The 22,831-nt window shown below is 42.4% G+C and overlaps 2 protein-coding genes across 5 annotated transcripts; one reads left to right on the forward strand and one right to left on the reverse strand.

Annotated features, from left to right (window-relative positions):
* Positions 1 to 220: 220 nt before the first annotated feature.
* On the reverse strand, positions 221 to 4,439 carry dtwd2 (DTW domain containing 2). Its single transcript, XM_060890508.1, has 6 exons — positions 4,247 to 4,439; positions 1,939 to 2,029; positions 1,747 to 1,841; positions 1,474 to 1,666; positions 1,111 to 1,239; positions 221 to 1,013 (listed from the first exon to the last, which is right to left on the reverse strand). Exons 1-6 carry the CDS (start codon positions 4,402 to 4,404, stop codon positions 843 to 845), a joined length of 837 nt encoding a protein of 278 aa, XP_060746491.1. The 5' UTR covers positions 4,405 to 4,439; the 3' UTR covers positions 221 to 842.
* zgc:162472 (uncharacterized protein LOC553495 homolog) lies at positions 4,275 to 19,679 on the forward strand. 4 transcript variants are annotated; one of them, XM_060890503.1, is made up of 28 exons: positions 4,275 to 4,759; positions 6,179 to 6,444; positions 6,615 to 7,389; positions 7,507 to 7,616; positions 9,028 to 9,087; positions 9,268 to 9,405; positions 9,523 to 9,656; positions 9,754 to 9,848; positions 10,037 to 10,091; positions 11,113 to 11,244; positions 11,338 to 11,490; positions 11,644 to 11,707; positions 11,858 to 11,996; positions 12,447 to 12,580; positions 12,666 to 13,017; positions 13,258 to 13,389; positions 13,559 to 13,595; positions 13,702 to 13,782; positions 14,824 to 15,466; positions 15,554 to 15,705; positions 15,794 to 15,906; positions 16,009 to 16,190; positions 16,587 to 16,788; positions 17,031 to 17,064; positions 17,213 to 17,308; positions 17,415 to 17,877; positions 17,959 to 18,160; positions 18,276 to 19,679. In XM_060890503.1, the coding sequence occupies exons 2-28, from the start codon at positions 6,188 to 6,190 to the stop codon at positions 18,411 to 18,413; spliced, it is 5,073 nt and encodes a 1,690-aa protein (XP_060746486.1). In that variant the 5' UTR covers positions 4,275 to 4,759; positions 6,179 to 6,187; the 3' UTR covers positions 18,414 to 19,679. The 4 variants fall into 4 exon arrangements, with proteins under 4 accessions (XP_060746486.1, XP_060746488.1, XP_060746489.1 ...); XM_060890505.1 differs by having other exon boundaries at positions 17,216 to 17,308; XM_060890506.1 differs by having other exon boundaries at positions 15,794 to 15,900.
* Positions 19,680 to 22,831: the final 3,152 nt, after the last annotated feature.

The following is a 22,831-nucleotide window of genomic DNA, read 5'->3' on the forward strand; positions in this document are numbered from 1 at the left end:
AGCGCTAATTATAGTTCTCAAATAATATTTTACACAAAGGCCAAAAGATTTTATCCACACAAATCCAATACAGTGTATTTATTCAAGTGTACAGATCCTAGCTGGCTAAATTATAAACACTTCTAATGTTCATTACTGTGTTAGAAAAAAAAAAGGTGATATTTGATTAAAAAAAAAAAAAACAAAAAAAAAACTTCAACTTCCGACCCACAAAATTCTTATAAAATAATTTATTCCAGGAAAATTCACCAAATGTATTTTAAATTTCTTCATTAAAAAAAATGGATCTTAAGAAGAAAACAGTGAGAAACAATCAACAAGCAGCAAGTTGTATTGAGTTGTATTAAAACCAGCTGGTGTCAGAACAGAGAATGTATTTTAAAGTATGAAACAGCAGAAGATTTAACCGTCATATAGATCGGACACATTCCTGTAGAGTCTTTAGGGAATAAACTATAACAAAACAGAACTGGAATCCGATCTCAGTGCTTAAAAGGTCCAAAAAAAAGCCTTCAATGGACCTTCATTTAAAGGTTTTTCCGGTATATCATTTCAGACTCAGATGTTGCCAGCGATTAACTCTGTAGTTTAGAGTTCCGACAGTAAAGAGAACGTCAATTATTTCTTCACTTAACAAAAAAGAAAGAAACAAAAGATAAATAAAAATATAGGGTACGTTTCTGCTCCAGCAGTCTCAGTCGTATACAAGTCATAAATCCAGGCTGTAGTCTGGATCAGACTTCAGATGTCCAGGCTGTAATCAGACAGCAGGGTGTTCTGGGTGCAGTCAGACAGTCCCGAGGTTCTGGTCTTAGTCAGTTTGTCCGATGTTCAGTTTGTAATCAGACGTCCTGGCTGGTGATGAGTTTCTGCATCCTCTTGATCTTGCGCTTGTTTTTGGGCAGGGGTTTGTCGTACAGGCCGCTCTTCAGAAGGTGCTCTTTGCTGTGATGAACCTGAGCACCATGCTGCAACTGGAACGAACACAAAGCTCGAAGAGGCTTCAGGAGAACCTGCACACAGGAAGTAAGGCATCAACAACAACAACGGTCATAATTAATCAATGCCATGAGCATTGCACTAAAAAACCCTCCCATGTTTCATACACACCTCCTGTATGGCTTGGTTTTTCTCCATAATGGACAGAGTGACAGCAGCACACTCGAGTGTGGACAGGCACATGTTGGTGGGCTGAGTGCGGATCACGTACTGGCTGAAGGGGGCGCTGTTTAACTGCACCTGCAAAACACACAGGCTTCGTATCACAACAGTGTCCCTGTTAGTAGCGGCTCATTCTGAGGAGTTTGTACGGTGGACTCTCGAACGTGTAAACGTGATCCTGTGGAGATGCTTAGTGAAGATTTCTGGAAGACGGCTCTAGACTCAGCACTTTAAAACAGTCGAAGAAAGCTGTACAAAGAGGTAAACAGTATGACGTTTGGTTCTTTAAATAAACATGTAAAGAAGTGCTACCTGTTTGGGTAAGTGGAACAGTGCGTTTCTGAGGAACATGTCCTTGGCTTGACTCCACGTGCCATCTATTATTACAATGTTGTGAGGAGTAACAGTGAAGTCCACGTCCATGTCCTCCAGGTTTTCGGCATCAGATCCAGGATACAGGACGAAGGTTCGTGTGTCTCTGCACACGGCGGCCAACTCAGCATGTCTGAAGGGGGAGGAATAGTTTCAGGATTAATGCACTTTATTGTGACAGAGAATAACTCAGGCATGACTGAGGAGACGTACCTCTCTTCACTAAACCGTCTTCCGATCAGGACTTTACATTTGCCTGGAGGTAAGCAGGCGGCCAGAAGGGGGACGGTACGGAGAACTCGACTCTCCTGAGAAACCGTTTTGACGGCAACGTAAAACAGAAAATCAGCAGTTTGTTTAGAACCAAATCACATTCCATGTAACGCTGTGAGAAGAAACACTGACCTCTGCAGGATGCTGCACGATGTAAAGGCAGGTGGAGACGTCCAGCGGCTCGGCGGGGAGAAAAGGACACAAACACACCTTCTCTGGGCGGCTAGGAGCAGAAAGACACCTCTCAGGGATTAAAGGCAATAAGTGTTGCAGAAATACTGAGTGAAGAGGAGGGATGAAGCACAGTTAATGCTTCCACTGAGAACTTGATCATCTTTTATCATGAGTTTCTAAAGGAACAGCTCATGGACAGTCAGATGGTCCAGGTCTTTTAAATAAATTAATTGTTTGGTGAACAATGGTGAAGTTTTCTGTAAGTAGTCTTCAGTGTAAAAATGAGAAATAACTTCATGGTTTTTTAACCAACACATTTCGCTCTATAAAGTTTGTTCGGACAATCAGCACTGGCGCTCCTCAGGGATGTGTCCTCTCCCCACTGCTATTCTCCCTCTACACTAATGACTGCACTTCAAGTGACCAAACTGTTAAACTCCTGAAATTTACAGATGATACTACGCTCATCGGTCTCATCCGAGATGGCGACGAGTCTGCATACCGGCAGGAGGTGGAGCGGCTGGTGCTGCGGTGCAGTCTGAACAGTCTAGAGCTAAACACCCTCAAAACTGTGGAGACCTTCAAGTTTCTGTGCACTACCATTCATTAAGACCTGAAATTGGAGTCCAACATAAACTCCATCATTAAAAATGCCCAGCAGAGGATGTACCTGTTCACATCCATCATCAGGACTGTCAGTCATCACAACATCAGTATATATTACACACTACTGCTGCTGTTTATTGTACAAAAGCATAATATTGTTATTTACACTCCTCACACTTTATGTACATAACTGACGGGAGAGCCTGGGGAGCCTGTGCCTATCTCAGGCGTCATCGGGCATCAAGGCAGGATACACCCTGGACGGAGTGCCAACCCATCACAGGGCACACACACACACACACACACTCTCATTCACTCACACAATCACACACTACGGACAATTTCCCAGAGATGCCAATCAACCTACCATGCATGTCTTTGGACCGGGGGAGGAAACCGGAGTACCCGGAGGAAACCCCCGAGCCATGGGGAGAACATGCAAACTCCACACACACAAGGTGGAGGTGAGAATCGAACACCCAACCCTGGAGGTGTGAGGTGAACGTGCTAACCACTAAGCCACCGTGACCCCCGTCTGTCATATATTCTGTATTCATATTTAATACTTATAATGTCTATTGTCTCACATCTGTATTTTCTTGTATAGTATAGTGTTATTTATGTGTGTATCGTATAGTATAGTGTTATTTATGTGTGTATCGTATAGTATAGTGTTATTTATGTGTGTATCGTATAGTATAGTGTTATTTATGTGTGTATCGTATAGTATAGTGTTATTTATGTGTGTATCGTATAGTATAGTGTTATTTATGTGTGTATCGTATAGTATAGTGTTATTTATGTGTGTATTGTATAGTATAGTGTTATTTATGTGTGTATTGTATAGTATAGTGTATGGAGGGTCAGACATGGCTCACAACCGGAAGTGACGACATTCGGGGCTTAGTCCAGCTAGGAAGAAAGCTAGCGAGGGAATTAGCCTGCGTTCCTCTTTAGCTATTCTCTGTAGTATATACGAGTCTATACGGTATATATCTATATGGTCTGCATAAATGTATAGTATAGTGTTATTTATGTGTGTATTGTATAGTATAGTGTTATTTATGTGTGTATTGTATAGTATAGTGTTATTTATGTGTGTATTGTATAGTATAGTGTTATTTATGTGTGTATTGTATAGTATAGTGTTATTTATGTGTGTATTGTATAGTATAGTGTTATTTATGTGTGTATGATAGTATAGTGTTATTATTGTGTGTATATATATGTTATTATGTGTAGTGTATAGTATAGTGTTATTTATGTGTGTATCGTATAGTATAGTGTTATTTATGTGTGTATTGTATAGTATAGTGTTATTTATGTGTGTATTGTATAGTATAGTGTTATTTATGTGTGTACTTTTGAGAGTCACAAACAGCAGGAAGTCCTTGTGTGTCCACATCCACACACTTGGCCAATAAACCTGATTCTGATTCTAATAAAGAACTTTAAAGTTCCAGATGACAAGATCTGAGACTATTTACAGCTTCACACACAAAACTACTGGTTTTATTTATGAGGTTTACATTGACTAGGTGTCATTAATTCAGCTTTATTTACTGCCTCAGTGTCTAGAATAAAGCAGTAAACACCTGAATCCAGGTAACACACCATGCTAGTCACTGAGTTAGCTACAAAACCACAATAAAACCCTCACCAGCACCGCAGACACGTCGGTCTCCTCTCACTGACTTCAACAGGAAGCTCGGATAAATCTGCAAACCCTTCAGGATCTCCATCTGGGGCCGAAACTTCACCTGAAACCGCTGTGGAAGCTTCACTAACAGCACAATGTGCAGATGGAGGGTCAGACATGGCTCACAACCGGAAGTGACGACATTCGGGGCTTAGTCCAGCTAGGAAGAAAGCTAGCGAGGGAATTAGCCTGCGTTCCTCTTTAGCTATTCTCTGGAGTATATACGAGTCTATACGGTATATATCTATATGGTCTGCATAAAATGTAAGACGTGTGTAGATATTATTTATGACCATATATATTATGGTTCAGGAGAAAAAGCCACTATTTGAAGCACAACTTAGTTGACACTCGAAACCGGAAGTGACGTTTCTACACACAGCTCTACGGTGGCCGTTTTCACGCGCTGCTGTAAACCTGCTGCTTCTTTATCCGAGATAAATGAATTAACAACAGAAACACAGTCATAACTAAGTAAGCGGTTTTTATTACTGATTATTAATGTCGACTCGCTGTCTCTATGTAGCCTGTTTATAGACTAGTATATGTCCCCCAGAAGAAGTTAGCCGATTGGTGGCTAACAGAGTTAGCATTACTCTATGCTCCAAAACATCAGCAGGATGATAATAACGTTTAATAACATTTAATAACAATAATAACATTTAATAACATTTAATAATAATATTAACGTTTAATAATAACAATAATAACGTTTAATAACATTTAATAATAATAACGTTTAATAACATTTAATGATAATAATGTTTAATAACATTTAATAACAATAATAACGTTTAATAACAATGATAACGTTTAATAACATTTAATACCAGTAATAACGTTTAATAATGACAACAGTAACGTTTAATAATAACAATAACGTTTAATAGCAATGATAACGTTTAATAACATTTAATACCAGTAATAACGTTTAATAATAACAGTAATAACGTTTAATAATAACAGTAATAACGTTTAATAATAACAATAACGTTTAATAACATTTAACAACAATAATAACGTTTAATAACATTTAATAATAATAACATTTAATAATAAAAACAATAATACTATTTGGTAATAACGTTTAATAACAATAATAACATTTAGTAAAAATAATAACAACATTTAGTAACAATAATAATAATAACATTTAGTAACAATAATAACATTTAATAACAATAATAACAACAATAACATTCAATAACAACAATAACAATTATAACATTTAATAACAACAATAACAACAATAACATTTAATAACAATAATAACATTTAATAACATTTAATAACAACCATGACATTTAATAACAGTAATAACAATAATAACATTTATAACAATAATAACATTTAATATGTAAATAAACTAAAGCAACTTATTCTAAACATTTCAGTATATTTACTGAATTTATAAATTGTGCTTAAAATATGATGTAAATTGCATAAATCTTATTGAATTCTGCATGTGACAGAATTATAAATTATTATTAATAGAATTATTAAATGATGACAATTTTATCGCCTCTGAATGAACTTCATTAGAGTTTAATTGGATTTAATAGAAAATATACCGTAGGAGCATGAATAAAAAACCAGTAGATTTTAACACAGTTTTGTTTATGCTGCAGGTTACATGATGTTTCCTAAAAAACTCTTTTATTTCTACTCTTATCTTAAATATTATAGTATCTTCTTAATTCTAATCATCATCCAGTGTTTTTTAATTGTTAACCAAAGGTCTCTTTATTAACATTAAAATTATTTAAGTGTTTCTGTTTTTTTTAATAAAGTTTTTTTTATAAACTTTTGAAAGCTCAACGGTTTTTTTCTTTCCCTTTTTCTACAGTAAGTTATTCAGCTAGTTTTATTATTTATTTGTATTTGATGTTCCAGCAGGTCAGGATGATCCGCAGGTCAAGGATCAGTGTGCGGCCCAACGTGAAGCCCACAGGTAGAGCTGCAGTGACGTCTCGTGAAGCTCCTCAAGGAAACGAGGCTCCTGCTGACCTCGGTGCCAATGTGGAAGTCAGAGATGGAGCTCAGGAGAACGTCACAGATGTCAAGGCTGCTTCTACTGTTCTGGCTGCAGAATCTAATGATAACACAGAAAGCCAGAGCAGTGATGTGACAGGCCAATCAGATCTCAGCTTGAACACAGTGTGAGTTATTACTTCTCACTGCTCTCATACACACACACATTTATTACACTAAATAAATTCACGTAAATGAGTGTTCATTATATAAGTGTCCATGTTGTAGAGGTTTAGATTTAATCTTTTCTTGACTATATGTGTGTTTTGTTTTTATTTATTTATTTGTATTTTTAAAGGGATGTGGCAGGCCAAAGTGTGTCCACCAGCTCTTTATCCATGAGGAGAAAGCGCTTTAGTGTGCTGCCCAACCTCAGCAAACCCAGAAGTACACCATCCTCTACCCTCACCTCATCTAAGCTCCGTAAATCTCCTGCCAGGCCAGTTATTACCCCTGAAATACCCTCTGCCTCCACCCATATTGCTGCTGTTGTTTCTGAATCACCTGATAAACATGAACCGTCTCAGGAACCTGCACCAGAACTGCTTTCTGTCTCTATCAAATCAGTTAGATCTCCAGCTCCCAAACTGCCCTCTTCATCCGTCCACAGCATTTCAAGGACCTCAAGATTTCACACTGACGCCACAAAATCTTCTCCTGAAAAAGTCTCATCCACCCCAGAATCTGCCCCAGAGCTCCCCCATGCTCCACTTGCCCCATCAGAAGGCAAATCAAAACGGAGGAAACCCAAACCTGTAACTTCAGCTCGGGACAAAAAAGAGACATCGTCATGCAGATTGGACAAAGCTGAGCCCCAGTCAGCCAATCAGGATGCATCAGAATCTTCTTGCCCCAGTAAAGGAGTTTGCTCCCCTCACTCTGCCTCGCTTTCTGAGTCACTGAATGAACCTGTTGTTCAGGATGGAAGTGACCTCAGCTCTCCAGGGGAAAGTAATAAACCACAGCATTTCCCCCTGGCCCTGAGGACCCTGAACGACCCAGTGGACCGTCTCAGGTTAGCACGGGCCAAAAAACTCAGAGAGCTTCTCAAGAAAGAGATGAAGAAAGAAAAAGTAAGTGTTTGTCTTGCTTTCCCTTTTTACCTTGACTTTATATATATTTTGATTTAGAAGAATTAATTTAAGGCGATTATTTGAAAACCCGCTGTTGTGTTTTTTTCCCATTCGAAGAAGCATCAGAGATCTCAGACGGGAATCAGCAAGATTAAAAAAACAAAAGATCACACCAAAATGACCATGAGAGAGCTCATCTACTATCTACCCTCTACTAACCCAATGAAGTAAGAGTTCTGTGGCTCACAGACAGACATACTGACCACGCCTCTTCTGACAGACACACAGGCCACTCCTCCTTCATTAGAACCTGACAGACACACAGGCCACGCCTCCTTCACTAGAGACTGACAGACATAGACCACGCCTCCTTCACTAGAGACTGACAGACATAGACCACGCCTCCTTCAATAGAGACTGACAGAGACACAGGCCACGCCTCATTCATTAGAGAGTGACAGTCACACAGGCCACGCCTCCTTCATTAGAACCTGACAGACACACAGGCCACGCCTCCTTCACTAGAGACTGACAGACATAGACCACGCCTCCTTCAATAGAGACTGACAGAGACACAGGCCACGCCTCATTCATTAGAGAGTGACAGTCACACAGGCCACGCCTCCTTCATTAGAGACTGACAGATATATAGACCACGCCTCCTTCATTAGAGACTGACAGACATATAAACCACGCCTCCTTCATTAGAGACTGACAGATATATAGACCATGCCTCCTTCATTAGAGACTGACAGACACAGGCCACGCCTCCTTGATTAGAGACTGACACACACAGGCCACGCCTCCTTCATTAGATACTGACAGACATATAGACCACGCCTCCTTCATTAGAGACTGACAGACACACAGGCCACGCCTCCTTTATTAGAGACTGACACACACAGGCCATGCCTCCTTTATTAGAGACTGACACACACAGGCCACGCCTCCTTCATTAGAGACTGACAGACACAGGCCACGCCTCCTTGATTAGAGACTGACAGATATATAGACCACGCCTCCTTCATTAGAGACTGACAGACATATAAACCACGCCTCCTTCATTAGAGACTGACAGATATATAGACCATGCCTCCTTTATTAGAGACTGACACACACAGGCCACGCCTCCTTCATTAGAAACTGACAGACACACAGGCCACGCCTCCTTTATTAGAGACTGACACACACAGGCCACGCCTCCTTCATTAGAAACTGACAGACACACAGGCCACGCCTCCTTCATTAGAGACTGACAGACATATAGACCACGCCTCCTTCATTAGAGACTGACAGACACACAGGCCACGCCTCCTTCATTAGAAACTGACAGACACACAGGCCATGCCTCCTTTATTAGAGCTTGACAGACATATAGACCACGCCCCGTTCATTAGAGACTGACAGACACACAGGCCACGCCTCCTTCATTAGAGACTGAAAGACATATAGACCACGCCTCCTTCATTAGAAACTGACAGACACACAGGCCACGCCTCCTTCATTAGAGACTGACAGACATATAGACCACACCCCCTTGCTTATATACGACCAGCTCGACAGCCACACCTCTTACATGCTTCTGTATTTTGTCTCTGTATGTTTTCTTCGCTAAGCTCCATCTCTACTCCTTCACAGGTCACACACGGAGGACGAGCAGAGAGCTGAGACGGATTTTCCTCCTTCCCCAAACGCAGCGTAAGAGTTTCTGTGCCGTGTCTCATACTGAGCTTAAATATATTTCTGTCCCAACGTGTCCATTTTATTCTGTTTGCATCCAGTCCGGACCTCACAGCTCACAGATCAGCGTTTAAAGATTTTCACACGATACCTGATATTAAAATAAACATCTAAAATAAATCACAATTTAAATCACAGTCCAGCCGTCCAATCAGTGACGGAAGAGAACGCAGCAGAGGAAGACGAGGAGCGAGAAGAAGAAGAGGAGGAAGAACCGACGCTGGCTCCCAGAGTGAAGGTGGCGGAGGACGGATCTCTCATCATAGACGAGGAAAGGTGAGATGTTACAGAGAAAACACGGTGACGTGACGAAGCAGAGGTACTCCTGACCAATCAGAACTCAGAGTAAGTGTGTAACGTATAACGTACTGTGCATGTTTTACGTCGGTGTAGTTTAACTGTACGGGTGCAGAGGATGAAGGGACCGAATCCGGTGGAGGAGAGAGATCCCATATTCGAGCGCGGTTCTACCACCACCTACTCCAGCTTTAGGAAAGGCACCTACACTAAACCCTGGTCCAGCCGAGGTACGAACACAGACGTCTCCCAGACACCTTCATCACGCAGCACAGACGTCCGCAATCGAGTCTCTTTCTCACTTTGTGTGTGTGTGTTTTATTTCAGAGACAGACCTGTTTTTCTTGGCCATTAGCATGGTGGGGACGGACTTCTCCATGATCGGACAGCTGTTTCCTCATCGAGCTCGAACAGAGATTAAGGTACAGAGAAAAACCTACAGGTTGTTTATGGTTCCGTTTTTATCTCCTGAGTTGTTATGAGACCATTTGTGGCGTTTATCTTTGCTTTCGTATCCAGTCTTTTTTCCTTTTTTTGGTTGTTATGAGACGTTATCGCTCCGCTTGACGTTCCTGCTTCTGAATGTCTTGCGTTTCTCTTTCTTGTTTAGAACAAGTTCAAAAAGGAGGAACGAGCAAACTCGTGGAGAATAGACAAAGCGTTCAGTAAGTGTTCAGCAGCGTCCGAATACTTAAGCACTTATATCTTCTCTCTGATTGGCTCACAGATCCTGGACTGTACCAGTTTTCCTACATGACGACATGAATGTTTCAGAGACATCAGCAGATTATAGCATTAATCTGTTCACACATGTTTACATTTACAGCATTTAGCAGACGCTCCTTATCCAGAGCCACTTACATTTTATCTTATTTTTATACAACTGAGCAATTGAGGGTTAATGGCCTTGCGCTCAGGGGCCCAGCAGTGGCAGCTTGGTGGACCTGGGATTGAACTCACAACCTTCTGATTGGTAGCCCAACACCTTAACCACTAGGCTAACAAGTTTCCCTATAATTTCTTAGCCCTAACTTTACTGCCGGGGGTCACGGTGGCTTAGTGGTTAGCACGTTCACCTCACACCTCCAGGGTTGGGGGTTCGATTCCCGCCTCCGCCGTGTGTGTGTGGAGTTTGCATGTTCTCCCCGTGCCTCGGGGGTTTCCTTCGGGTACTCCGGTTTCCTCCCCCGGTCCAAAGACATGCATGGTAGGTTGATTGGCATCTCTGGAAAATTGTCCATAGTGTGTGATTGCGTGAGTGAATGAGAGTGTGTGTGTGTGTGCCCTGTGATGGGTTGGCACTCCGTCCAGGGTGTATCCTGCCTTGATGCCCGATGACACCTGAGACCCGAGGTAGTTCGGATAAACGGTAGAAGATGAATGAATGAATGAAGTTTACTGCCACCTGAATTGTTCTGCCACTTTGAACTTGACATGACATATAAACCACGCCTCCTTCATTAGAGACTGACAGACACACAGGCCACGCCTCCTTCATTAGAGACTGACAGACATATAGACCACGCCCCCTTCATTAGAGACTGAAAGACATATAAACCACACCCCCTTGCTTATATACGACCAGCTCGACAGCTCAACAACTTGACATGACTTTAGTGGAAACTTTGCAAAATACTATAATGTGTATTTATAACTATGATAAAAGTTTTTTTTTTTTGACTTTAGAGGAGAAACGTGGCTTAGACCTCGATTTCTTCAGTACGCTGCTGGCGCAGATCCTGAAAAACGACGAAGAGAAACGCAAAAAAAAGAAACGCACCTCTCAGATGTCCAAGCTTCCCCGCCGGAGACCAGAAGGTGAGACGGACTGTATGTCTACTGTATTTTCTGCCGCTCTACTTTCACTGTAATCCACAGGTTTGTTCTGAGCATTCTTATCTCTCATGACAGAGAGGAAGAGGATCTATTCTTCAGATTCGGAGGAGGAAGAGAGTTCGAGCGGTGAAGCTATGGACGGAGAAAAGGAAAACGAGATCGCGTGTAACGACGGAGGGAGCGGCGCTACGCCGAAAAGAAGGAGAACGGAAGCATCAAAGAAAAGAAGTAAAAACGCAAAAAAAGTTTATACGGAGTTTATTACGTCGCTTATGTACCGTATGAACTCGTTGTTATAACATAGTTGTGTTAGAATCAGTTGTATGTATCGATAATCTTCAGTGAGATCAGTTAGTAAAGTGTCCGTTTGGGTATCTAAAGCTGAACAGGAAGCAGAGGAAGAGGCCGAGAGATGCTCTAACGAAGAGACGTCGCTCGTTAACGAGTAAGATTTCAGACACCCGTACACTCGTCCCTGCAGACGCACATTTATTTTTCTCTTCCATGTGTGTGTTTTAATTTAAATACATATTTACAGACATTTTCTGAATGCTGTGCTGTGGTCGCTGATGTTATTGATGTGACACGTGTTCAGGTTGGAAGAAGAGGAGGCCGGGAGCTTCGGCGCGAAACCGCTGCGGAGACGGAGGAACGGAGGTCCTGTGGTGCAGAGAAAAGCTCAGGACACACACACCTCCGTCAGGGACGAGCACACAAAGGAGACAGACACACATGTATTGTTTCATCCTGATCTTTACCTTTTATACACTTTCATTCATGTTACACTGGAATGTGTAGCTGTGTATGCAAGTTAATTTGGAGTGAAAAGATGGATGGAGAGATTAAACGCATGGATTGATTGACAGGCCAGTGTGTAGATTAATAGATGGATGGATGGCTGGGTAGGTTGATGAGTGGATGAAAGGGTGGTTGTGTTAATAAGATTGATGGATGGATGAATGGATGGACAGAAGGCTATAAGGGTTGATGAGTGGATGGTCAGATACACAAGAGATGTGTAGGTAGATTGTAGACTGATGGATGGATGGATGAACAGATTAGTATATGGATGGAAGGGTAAACCGATTGATGGGTAGATTAATGAATGGATTGACGGAAGAATGTGTGTTAGACGAATAATTTATCTGAATGAATTCTTCATTCCGATCTCGCATTTAATTTAGGATTCTTCAGCCTCCGTACAAGAGAAGACGAGACACGCTTCCGACGTCGTCTCCTGTGGGCTGCAGGACTCTGAGAACGAGGAGGAACCTGATGTGAGCATCATTCAAGAGCACATTCTCAACAAGCCAACCAGGTACGTTACCCACAATGCAACAGGGCACGAGAGGTCAAGTTACTAGACTAGAGTTTTCTCAGGCGTGTTCTGTGACTGCTCTCAGGTCAGGCCGGATCCCCAAACTCTCTCAGCAGATGATCCGTGCAGCAGCAGATGAAGAGGATGACGAGGAAGAAGAGCAGCTTCCAACCCTCCCTCTTCCACCCGACGGTCGAACTCGGGGCTCTCGGGCTAAACGGGGCAAGTGGTGCCCCCAACGGCAGGGCAAATCCAGACTGCTTACCTTACGTGCCTCGGTTGCTGAGGACGAAGATAACGTTGAGGAGGAATACGGTACAAATCAGGAGGAAGAAAACTATCCGATGAACGCAGAGGAGGAAAACCAGGCCTTCGTGCCGATGGGACTACGTTCTGTTAGAACTGTGCAGTCTGAGGTGGAGGAAACCATGGAGGAGGTGTGTGTGTGTGTGTGTGTGTGTGGACTGTCAGTTAATCCTTTTTTTATATATAGATTTTTTAGACCATTCCATGAACAGCCATAACTCGTTTTGTTCATTTTTGCTAAGCATGTTAGAGACTGTAGCCGTGTGTCATAATATCAGCACGTCAAACATATTTCTGTTCTATTTATTCCTATTTATTTATGCATGGTTTGTCCACCGCTTTCCTTCTCCTTACTTCATCACCTCACTCAGTTGGACATCTCAGTAAACGTTCCCGACGTCCTGGGAATTTCCCAGAATGCCGTGTGCCCTGAATCGTCCTGCGAGAGGGCGCTCGCCAGCATGGGCTCCGTGCCCTGTGAGCATCAGCTCGACCTCCTCGTTGTAAGTGTCTGAACGTGAACACCACCCTGACTGATGGGTTGGTGCAGTAAGTAAAGTGAAGGTTGTTAAGTAAACAAGAGAGCAGCATTTTATGTAGTTTTTTATTCTTTTGTTTATCTTCTTGTATTTGTGCTAATTACCCGTGTTTATCTCATGCTTAATATTCCAGGGTGTGATTGATATCCTGGCGCCGGACGACATGGAAGGTGATTTGAAGTTTACTGTTTTTACTGTAAAGTGTTTTTTTTTTTTTTTTGTAAAACTTTTCATTTCACTTCAATCTGTTCTCTGAAGAAAGATTTTGTTTCTCAGTGTCTGAAGAAGCAGCAAGGACTCTTTTGACCATTGGACATTCAGCTGATGTGACCCAAACTGGAGATCTGTCCAGTACAGGCAAGAACTTTCATCACCTGATCTTTAAAAGTCACTGTAAAGGAGTCATGGCTTCTTCCCCTGTCAGTTACAATGAATGTGTGGTCATATTAAAGGTGAGGTCTCCGTTGTTTGAAAGCCAATGCTGACATTTGAAATCACCAAAACAAACACGCCCCTAACCCAAATGGGTCCCACCCCTGTATAGATAGCTCCGCCCACACATACATACGTAACCCAGGCGACTAACGGAAAGAAATGTGTCTTTATCATAGCTGAAGTGAAGAACAATACGATTGTAGATAAACAAACAAGCAAAAATGACACACAAGCATAATCATGTAAAGGACAAAGACATATATTAGTTCTGTGTAACAAAGTAAAACCAACGTTACTCACCTATCGAGAAGGAAAAAAGCGCCTCGGCGTCTTAAGTAAAGTTGGTCACATATTCACAGATTGGAGTTTCCCGAGTCAATAACTCCTGAGCTAAACACTGTTACTACACAAAACACGGTTGTAGCTGCGTCTCTACATTACTACGATAGAAAAGAGGTGTTATTTGTGTAGTAACAGTGTTTAGCTCAGGAGTTATTGACTCAGGAAACTCCAATCTGTGAATATGTGACCAACTTCCTGCTCCTTCAGTTCTCTCCAGCGCTGGAAAGCTGATCCTATATTAACACGTCCTACTTCTTACCTTATCGTAAGCCTTTCTTCTCTTTCTTTCTTTGTTTTTATCCTCCATGTCAATGTTAAAACCGCTTTCTGCTAATGTCACACATGCGCACCGAACACTCTCTCCGCCCATATCGACAAGACACGCCCCTTTCTGCTCATTGGCTACACGTTTGTTTTGTTTTTGTTTTGTTTGGCGTCCCAACGCAGTTTTCTGAAGCGTTTCTCAAACAACAGAGACCCCACCTTTAAGATGGCGTGGCTTCTGTTCCCTGTCACTCACAGTGTGATCCCGATACACTGGCTCATTAGAGTTTAACATGAATCTTATTTTTAATAAAACATGCCTTTATAATGACAACAGCGTCTGCTTTTCCCCCCTAGGTGATGTCATCATCGTTGAAGAGTCATCAACTCCCATCCAGGAAGTTCTCATGGAAACGATGGATCAATCTGAGACAGTCGAAATCTGTGACATGGTGACCTCTGACCCTTCCTTTAGCATCACCTCACAAACCGATTCAGTTAGTAGCATCAGTATGGAAGATAAACCCTTAGAGCCGTCTCCTCTGCAGGACTTCGCCTCTACGGCGGAACCAATCAGCTGTCAGGAAAGTAAACTTCTGTCGATCGAAATCCAAGCAGAGACCTCGAATGTCACCGTTCCAGAACCAACAGCTTCGAAGACACGAAGGAACCATCTGCCCAAACCCAAACCCAACGTGAGCAGAGCCTCTAAAACCACACAGAGGGGACCTGCAGAAGCAGTCGAAAGTTCTACAGAAACGTGCAGCACTCCAGTAAAGGACGAGGCGCAAATATCTACAGCGAAAGTCTTCGGTCCTGAAGAACCTTCTCATCCAGGATCTGAGGAACAGAACTCAGAAGTTTGTAAAGAAAGAGAAAATGACCAAACTGAAGGATGTAGCCCTGTCGTGCTGCTAGAGAAAAAGATGGAGGATGGAGATTCAGGACAAAGGTCTTATGTAGAGGATGTGAGAAAAGAAGAAACGCCGCAAGCACACGGGTACATCATAAAGCATTCTGCAGCTTTGTGTTTATTTTATTTAAAGCACCTTCAATATAATCTGTAGTGTGTGTTTGTGTGTTGCAGTGACTCCGAACCACGTTCTTCAGGTTCTGACAACTCTGTGAGACCTTCTCAGCTAGTCAGAAGATGTCGAGGACCCAGAGCCAAACCGAACCTGGTGCGAAGCGTCAGAACCACACACACGGTCACACACATCCAGCAGAACCGTCCAGCAGGTGAGGAACAAATACGTGATCCAGTCTTTATTCTTTATTACCGGACCTGAGCGAAGTGAATATCGTCTGTTATTTATTTTCTCTACAGTTCCTGATGAGAAGCGAGCTGGTGCAAACAAGTGTACCGGCATCCAGCAGCCAGAGGAGGGCGCTAACCTCGGCCCCGAACAGGAAAGAGAAACTCCAAACAACCCTGTAAGGGTAAAACACTGATGTGCCTCTGCTGAAGAAGAGAAATGCAGCAGTTATTGTTACCGTGGATATTTACACCTCAGCGTCTCGTGTGTTCTCTCCAACACGCAGGTGAATCCTGATGATAATCCAGAGGAACCTCAGAGATGTCTGTGTGAAACCGTAACGTCTGACGAGCCAGTGTATATCCTCTCTCTTACTGAGGTCCTGCCCACTCTCACAGAAAGGGCGGGGCTTGTGACTGAGTGTCTCACACTTCCTGAAACATCAGGAATGATTTCTGAACCTATGAAGTGAGTCCTGAACACACAGCAGCCACACGAACAGCAACACTAACGGCAATGAAGATGTAATAATCTGTAGAGATTCTCGTCTCTTCTCTTCTCTTCTTTTTTCTTCTCTTCTCTTTTCTTCTCTTCCCTTCTCTTTTCTTCTCTTCTCTTTTCTTCTCTTCTCTTCTCTTCTCTTCTTTTTTCTTCTCTTCTCTTCCCCTCTCTTCTCTTCTTTTTTCTTTTCTTCCCTTCTCATCTCTTCTCTTTTCTTCTTGTCTCTTCTCTTTTCTTCTTGTCTCTTCTCTTCTCTTCTTTTTTCTTCTCTTCCCTTCTCTTCTCTTCTTTTTTCTTTTCTTCCCTTCTCATCTCTTCTCTTTTCTTCTTGTCTCTTCTCTTCTCTTCTCTTCTCTTCTCCAGTGCCATCGAAGATGCCACTGCTGATGTGGGAGGTGCAGGTCCAGATGGAGATCAGGTCATCTCTCAGCTCCTCCCCGACGCTCTGATTCCCGTCTCAGAGGAAGGAGATGCAGAGAAACGAGGAAATGAAACGAGCAGAAGAAAGGAGGAGGAAAGCTCGAGCCAACTCAGAAGAAGAGAACATTCTCCTTTAACTCAGAACGTGAGGACATGTCGCTTATATCTCGATTTCAGACTAAAGCCATCATTGCTAAAGGAAAAGCTGGTGGTGTTTATGACATTTGACATGACATCATCTGAAGAGCATCGGCCCAGCATCCGTTCATGTCTGGACTGAATCTGTTCCTCTGTAGTTATAACTTATTGACTTAGTAATCATTATCTTGTTCTATAAACGGTCATAAACATGACTATTAAAAGAGTTTCTGATCTTTCTCTTTCCAGATGCCTGCTCCAGAGGGACCCGATCAACCACCTGGTGAGTCTTTTGAGATGTCTTTGTAACACAGTTGTGTCTGATGATTGTGGTGATGTAGCAATAACCTGTGTGTAATATGTCAGTAATGTTCTCTGGGTGTCTCGTGTACTTTACGTAACCCCGTGTTATTAACATCATTTACGTCCAGTAGAACATTTAGCATCGAGGTGTACGACCGAGGAGAACCTTAAGGAGGTGGACCGTCCTAGTAAGAGGAGGAACTTTCCAGAAAGAGGCAGAAGAGGTGTGTGTGTGATAGAGACTGGGCACATTTTTACCGTTAGCTGCTGCACATCTCTGGATACTTTGTTGTTTCTAAAACTGCTCTACATTCATTTCCTGGTTTTTAGCAAAACTGCAGCTTGAACCCAACACAGTTCAGAGGAAAAACCGTCGTGACCTGAAACCTCCGGACGAGACGAGATCCGCACCCGCTTCAACACGTGAGACGAAGATGTCCGAAGAAACAGGACCACATCCTACGCCATCAGAGATCACGTCTTCATCGGCATCAACAGAAGATTCATCATCAGCTGTATTAGAAGAAGAAGAAGAAGAAGCTTTATCATCAGATGTTTTGGATAAAAACCGTAAAACCTCGACTGATTTATCAGCGCAGGGTCGTGTAATCGTACCTTCACCTGTCGTGGAAGAGACTCCACCACCTCAAGCTTCTTCTCCTTCTCAAGGAAATGTGGAAAACATCAACTTTCCAGGAACAGACTCTGTGGAGCTTGGTGTCAGTGGGGTGGAGGTGGGGTCACAACCTGTCCATCAAACACCAAACCTGGCTTCAACTGGACCTCTGACGAGGTGAGTGGGCGTGGCCTGGACCTGATTCTGTTGATTCGGTTCAAGATTCTGAAGTTTAATGATGTTTCTTGTTCTCTGTAGACCTGGTAGGAGACCTAAAGGTTTCCTGTCCTTCATGTCCAGTGCAAACACACAGAGACCCTCAGAGTCCACTCGGTCCACTCCACCTAAACCTGCTGTCGTCGCATCTCGTAGAGGGCGGAGACAAGCCACGCCGAGCACCTCCACTCAACCTCCACCTTCACCTCCACCTCAACCTTCACCTCCACCTCAATCTCCACATGTAACCACCCCATACACGATATTCCTTTCATGCTCTTTTTCTTCTATCTTTTACATTTTCAAACTATTAATTTTTCTAATCTTTTTTTCCCTCTTTTCTTGTCGGTGGTTATCAGGTGAGCTCGCAAACGCAGGCCGCGACGTCAGGCACGAACCCGAGCGCAGCAGAAGCAAACGAAGAGCCCACGAGCGTCTCGGCATATTTCTTCAACGACATCTTCACCGTAGTGGAGGAACAGGACGAGCTCGACTGAGGACGCGGACGGACCAGGGACGAGAGAGCTGAGAATTACGTGGACTCGCTAGCTCTTATTAGCAGTATTAGTGTGTTTAGTGTGAGACGGAGGTCACACCGTGAATCAGGGAAAAACACACTCCTGTAGACATTCCTGTCTTTTTTAAACCCCGAATTTAGATGAAGTCGAGCGATCACGTGATCAGTGCAGTGCCAGTTTATGTGGAGTTCAGTGTTTGTCCTCGATTCGTTTTTACCTCAGAATTCTACAAAGCACTGATGTTTGTCCTCTTCAGCAGATCATTTTATTTCACATTAATCGTGTTTACATCTAATTCTGTAAATATGTCTCAGAATTTCATCATCGTTGCCGTTTCATTACCCACGACGCCGATCGGCCCGAACCCGTCTTATTGTCTGTACGATTTACGGGTTTGTCTCGTCGCTCTTCTTCCATTTCGCGTGGAGAAAATTCACAAATCGGAAAAAAGTTTGGAGAGTTTGTTTCTATAGTAACGGCTCATTCGCAGGGACGTGCGCGCCGGGCGCTCAGCACATTTCGACTTGCGATGTCATAACGGCTTCATCAGCCGACCAATCGGAGGCTTTAAATCCGCCCGGCGCATGCGAACACTCCCTCGACTCTTATCACTCTTATCCTCTTTTACATGATTATTATTATTATTATTATTATTATTATTTTCTTTCCATCAGCTCGTTTTCCTTCTTTCTGCCCATCCTTCCTTACTTTCATTCATTCCCAGAATCACAGCATCTTTATATTTTAGCGTCTTTGGGACTTGTGGGCGTGGCCTGTTCTTCTCAGTTTGTGGAGGAACCGCTTTTAAAAAGAAATGAGGAGAATTTGTCTAAGCATTAGCGTTAGTCAGTGTTATGACTAGAGCATGGTTCATTATTTGCATTACAGCCATCACCGTGTTGTTGTGTTGTTTTGCTTGAACTGTGGGTTTTCAGCGTACACACAGCTTAGCTTTAACACAGAGGGAGTTCTCCACAGGAACCCATCATGATCCGCTCTAACATGTGCTTTCTCTTAGCACTCTGTACCGCTGCCGAGTCCGAACACGTCCAGACGTGTGTAGATATCTGTGATGTGATCCTGCCTGTACAGTCCACCATGTTTTAATTTATAACCTTTTGTATTTTTACTTCTGAACTGACTTTTTTTTTTCTTATTGTGAACGACACAAGCATCATCTGTGACGTGCTAATTAACACCACGTGTAAATATGTTAATAAACATTTATTACGTGCTTTTATTTCATACGAATTTCTTCGTAATCATTTATATGGCGGAGAAATTCACAGAGATTCAGTTCTCTGGACGACGTTAATGTGTCGTACAACAAATGTTAATAAATCCGAACACAGAAGAACAGAAGTAATTACGCACGTCGTGACGGTTCGTGTTTTAACCCACTTTCTGTTCTCAGAACCGGTTTCCCAAAAGCATTACAGCACAGACTGCTGTAAAAACAATCGTATAATAACGAGACTAAACGCTCTGTTGTTACATTACAGCATTAGGTTTGACCTGAAAAACAAAACAGTGTAAAGGTTCAATTCACTGTGAGAAAGGAAGTGAGACTAGACTGAGATGCTGAGCTGCTTGTTTTTCTGGTACTATAAGAGTGGGAACGTGTGTGTGTGTGTGTGCGTGTATGTGTGAGTGTGTGTGTGTGTAGGTGTGTGTTTAGGGTTGAATTACTTCCCTCCAGGTGATGAGCAGTAATAAACATGTCAGCCACACCTGTCTAAGATTAAACTCCCCAAAATCCCATAGAACAGTGTGGTTTATTTATTTCAGTTTGAATCATCTGATGTCACTTTTAGATTAAACTGAAATCCACATTTATTGTGTATGTGTAATAAAATCCCAGTGTTCCACACATTCCTTTTATCATTACTGTATCATGAGGTGATCACCTGAAGGATCTGACCACTAGAGGTCAGTGTTCATCTGAGAAACATCTCATCACAGCTCTACGGTCCATCCTGAGCTCAGGTTACTATCTCACATGTTCTGCAGACGCCCTCTTATCCAGAGCGACTTACATTTGATCTCATTTTTATACAGCTGAGCAATTGAGGGTCAAGGGCCTTGCTCAGGGGCCCAGCAGTGGGAACCTGGTGGACATAGGAATCAAACTCACAACCTTCTGATTGGTAGCCCAACACCTTAACCACTAGGCTACCACATGCCCATGTTCTCCGTATGTCTCCAGGTGTGAATGAGTGTGTTGGACGTATCCACCATGACACCGAGGGATAGATGAATTAATTATTAGTTGTTGTTTTTGTTGTTGTGATGAATGTGGGGTCGGTCGTGTTGAGGAACCAAAACTTCTCTACTGTATATTGTTCTTTATTCTTTCTCATCTCTATGTGATGTGGAAATGAATCAAAAGTCCTCCATTGCTCCAGACAGAGGAGATACACACCATCATGCTACTTCAGTGGGCAATATATTATTATTACTGGTTCTTCTCATCAGCTGGAGGGAAGTAATTCAACACTAGACACACACCTCACACACACACACACACACATCAAGCACCTCAGATTCCCATCAATTAAACAAGCAGTTGAGCAGCTCGGTCTCATTTTACTTCCTTTCTCACACTGAAAGCACATTTTCACACACCTTCACCTTTTATCATTTACACGCCGGGATCTGGAGTAATGGATGACATCACGTAATGCTGATGCTATAATGCTGACGGTGTTCAATTTTTTTCTGTTAATACGACAAAAAAAAGAGCAGAAAGAAGTGTAAACTTTTCTGTCCTGAAGATGATGGACAATCTGACAATCTGTCCCTGACCATCAGAATGTTATTGTTATTATTATTATTATGATTATTATTATTATAGACTTACGTGTAACAGACATGTAGAGTTTAATATTTATTCCAAAGGGGGAGAAACTATTAAGGTACTTATGGTGTGTGTGTGTGTGTGTGTGTGTGTTTTTCATTGTGTGCTCTACTGACCGAATGACTGCACACAGCTGCAAACGACACACACAATAATCTCTGTCACTCTTCTTCTACTTTCGTCTTTTCCCTTTAGAGGTCACCACAGCGAATCACCTCTCTATCCTCATCATCCTCTTCTCTCGCACCAGTTACCGTCATGTCCTCATTTAACACATCCATACGTCTCCTCTTTGTCCTTCCTCTTGTCCTCTGACCTGCAGCTCCATCTCCAACATCCTTCTACCGATATAACCATCTCCCTCCTCTGTACATGTCCAAACCGTCTCAATCTAGTCTCTCTGTCCTTGTCCCCAAAACAGCCGACCTGAGCCGTCCCTCTGATGTCCTCGTTCCTAATCCTGTTTGTCCTCGTCACTCCTAAAGAGAACCTCAACGTCCTCATCTCTTCTACCTCCATCTCTGCCTCATGTCACTGCTACAGTCTCTAACCCATACAGCAGAGCTGCTCTCACTGCTGTGACGGAGAGAGATAGATGATGAATTATGGTCATATCTCAGTTCTCACTGGTGAATTGTGGGACTGTGTGTAGGCCCTGGATCAGGTTCTCCATTTCACAGGAAACAATCATGTACATTTTTATTACAGTCATTTCAACCCTTGGATGACTTTAGACTCCCAAAGTGACTTTAGACTCCTAAATATAAAGGTTATAACATTAGGGTTCTAGATGTAACCTCTTTTTCTCTTATTCCTCAAGGGATTTGTAGATAATTATGGGTTCTTCTTTCTACTTTTGATAAGGTGTTAGTGGGGATGTGGCGACTCAGTGGTCAAGGCACTGGGTTACAGATCAGAAGGTTGGGGTTCAAGCTGCCAAGCTGTCAACATTGGACCCTTGAGCAAGGCCCTTAACCCAAACTGCTCCAGGGGCCCCGCACCACGACTGAACCGGCACTCTGACCCCAGCTCGATAACAAGCCAGTATTTGTTAATAATTGATATGTGCAAACCCACCCAATTTCTCCATTTAATAAATTATTAAATGTAATACCTGTAAAATGTCAGTAAATGTCTTTCCCCAAAAAATCTCAAAAATGGTTTCTGTAACGTGACAAGCTGCTTATCGTATTAAGTTCAAGACAGAGAAGAAGGAGAGGCTGCAATCGGCTCCTCTAAAGTAAGTGAGAACAGGAACAGACTCGTTTTGCAGTCGTTTAATGACATTAAATACAAATACAAATAAATAAAAAGTACAGGATGTCGTTCTCGCATTGTTACTAAAAAAACTCGAGACTCGTAAACTAATTATCACTCATTATTTCACTCTGATTACTGTGTGGAGTAATAAGAGCAAGACCCTTTTGCCTATCAGTGTTATTATAAAGGACAGACGAATAGAAAGTGGTATTTATTTATTTATGTATTTATTTATTTATTATTTTTCATTGTGATTCAATATGTTAAAGATAAATCTAAT

This window comes from Tachysurus vachellii, chromosome 17 (genome assembly GCF_030014155.1).
Source record: "Tachysurus vachellii isolate PV-2020 chromosome 17, HZAU_Pvac_v1, whole genome shotgun sequence".
Taxonomy (NCBI): domain Eukaryota; kingdom Metazoa; phylum Chordata; class Actinopteri; order Siluriformes; family Bagridae; genus Tachysurus; species Tachysurus vachellii.

Bases quoted from the DNA above. Each gene is read 5' to 3' on its own strand.
- dtwd2 (XM_060890508.1), bottom strand. From the start codon at position 4,404: ATGTCTGACCCTCCATCTGCACATTGTGCTGTTAGTGAAGCTTCCACA. The intron at 1,842-1,938 runs GTCAGTGTTTCT...ACGGTTTCTCAG, and splicing joins TCGTGCAGCATCCTGCAGAG to GAGAGTCGAGTTCTCCGTAC. The intron at 1,667-1,746 runs GTACGTCTCCTC...CTCCCCCTTCAG, and splicing joins AGACGGTTTAGTGAAGAGAG to ACATGCTGAGTTGGCCGCCG.
- zgc:162472 (XM_060890503.1), top strand. From the start codon at position 6,188: ATGATCCGCAGGTCAAGGATCAGTGTGCGGCCCAACGTGAAGCCCACA. The intron at 10,092-11,112 runs GTAAGTGTTCAG...TTTTGACTTTAG, and splicing joins GAGAATAGACAAAGCGTTCA to AGGAGAAACGTGGCTTAGAC. The intron at 12,581-12,665 runs GTACGTTACCCA...GACTGCTCTCAG, and splicing joins ATTCTCAACAAGCCAACCAG to GTCAGGCCGGATCCCCAAAC.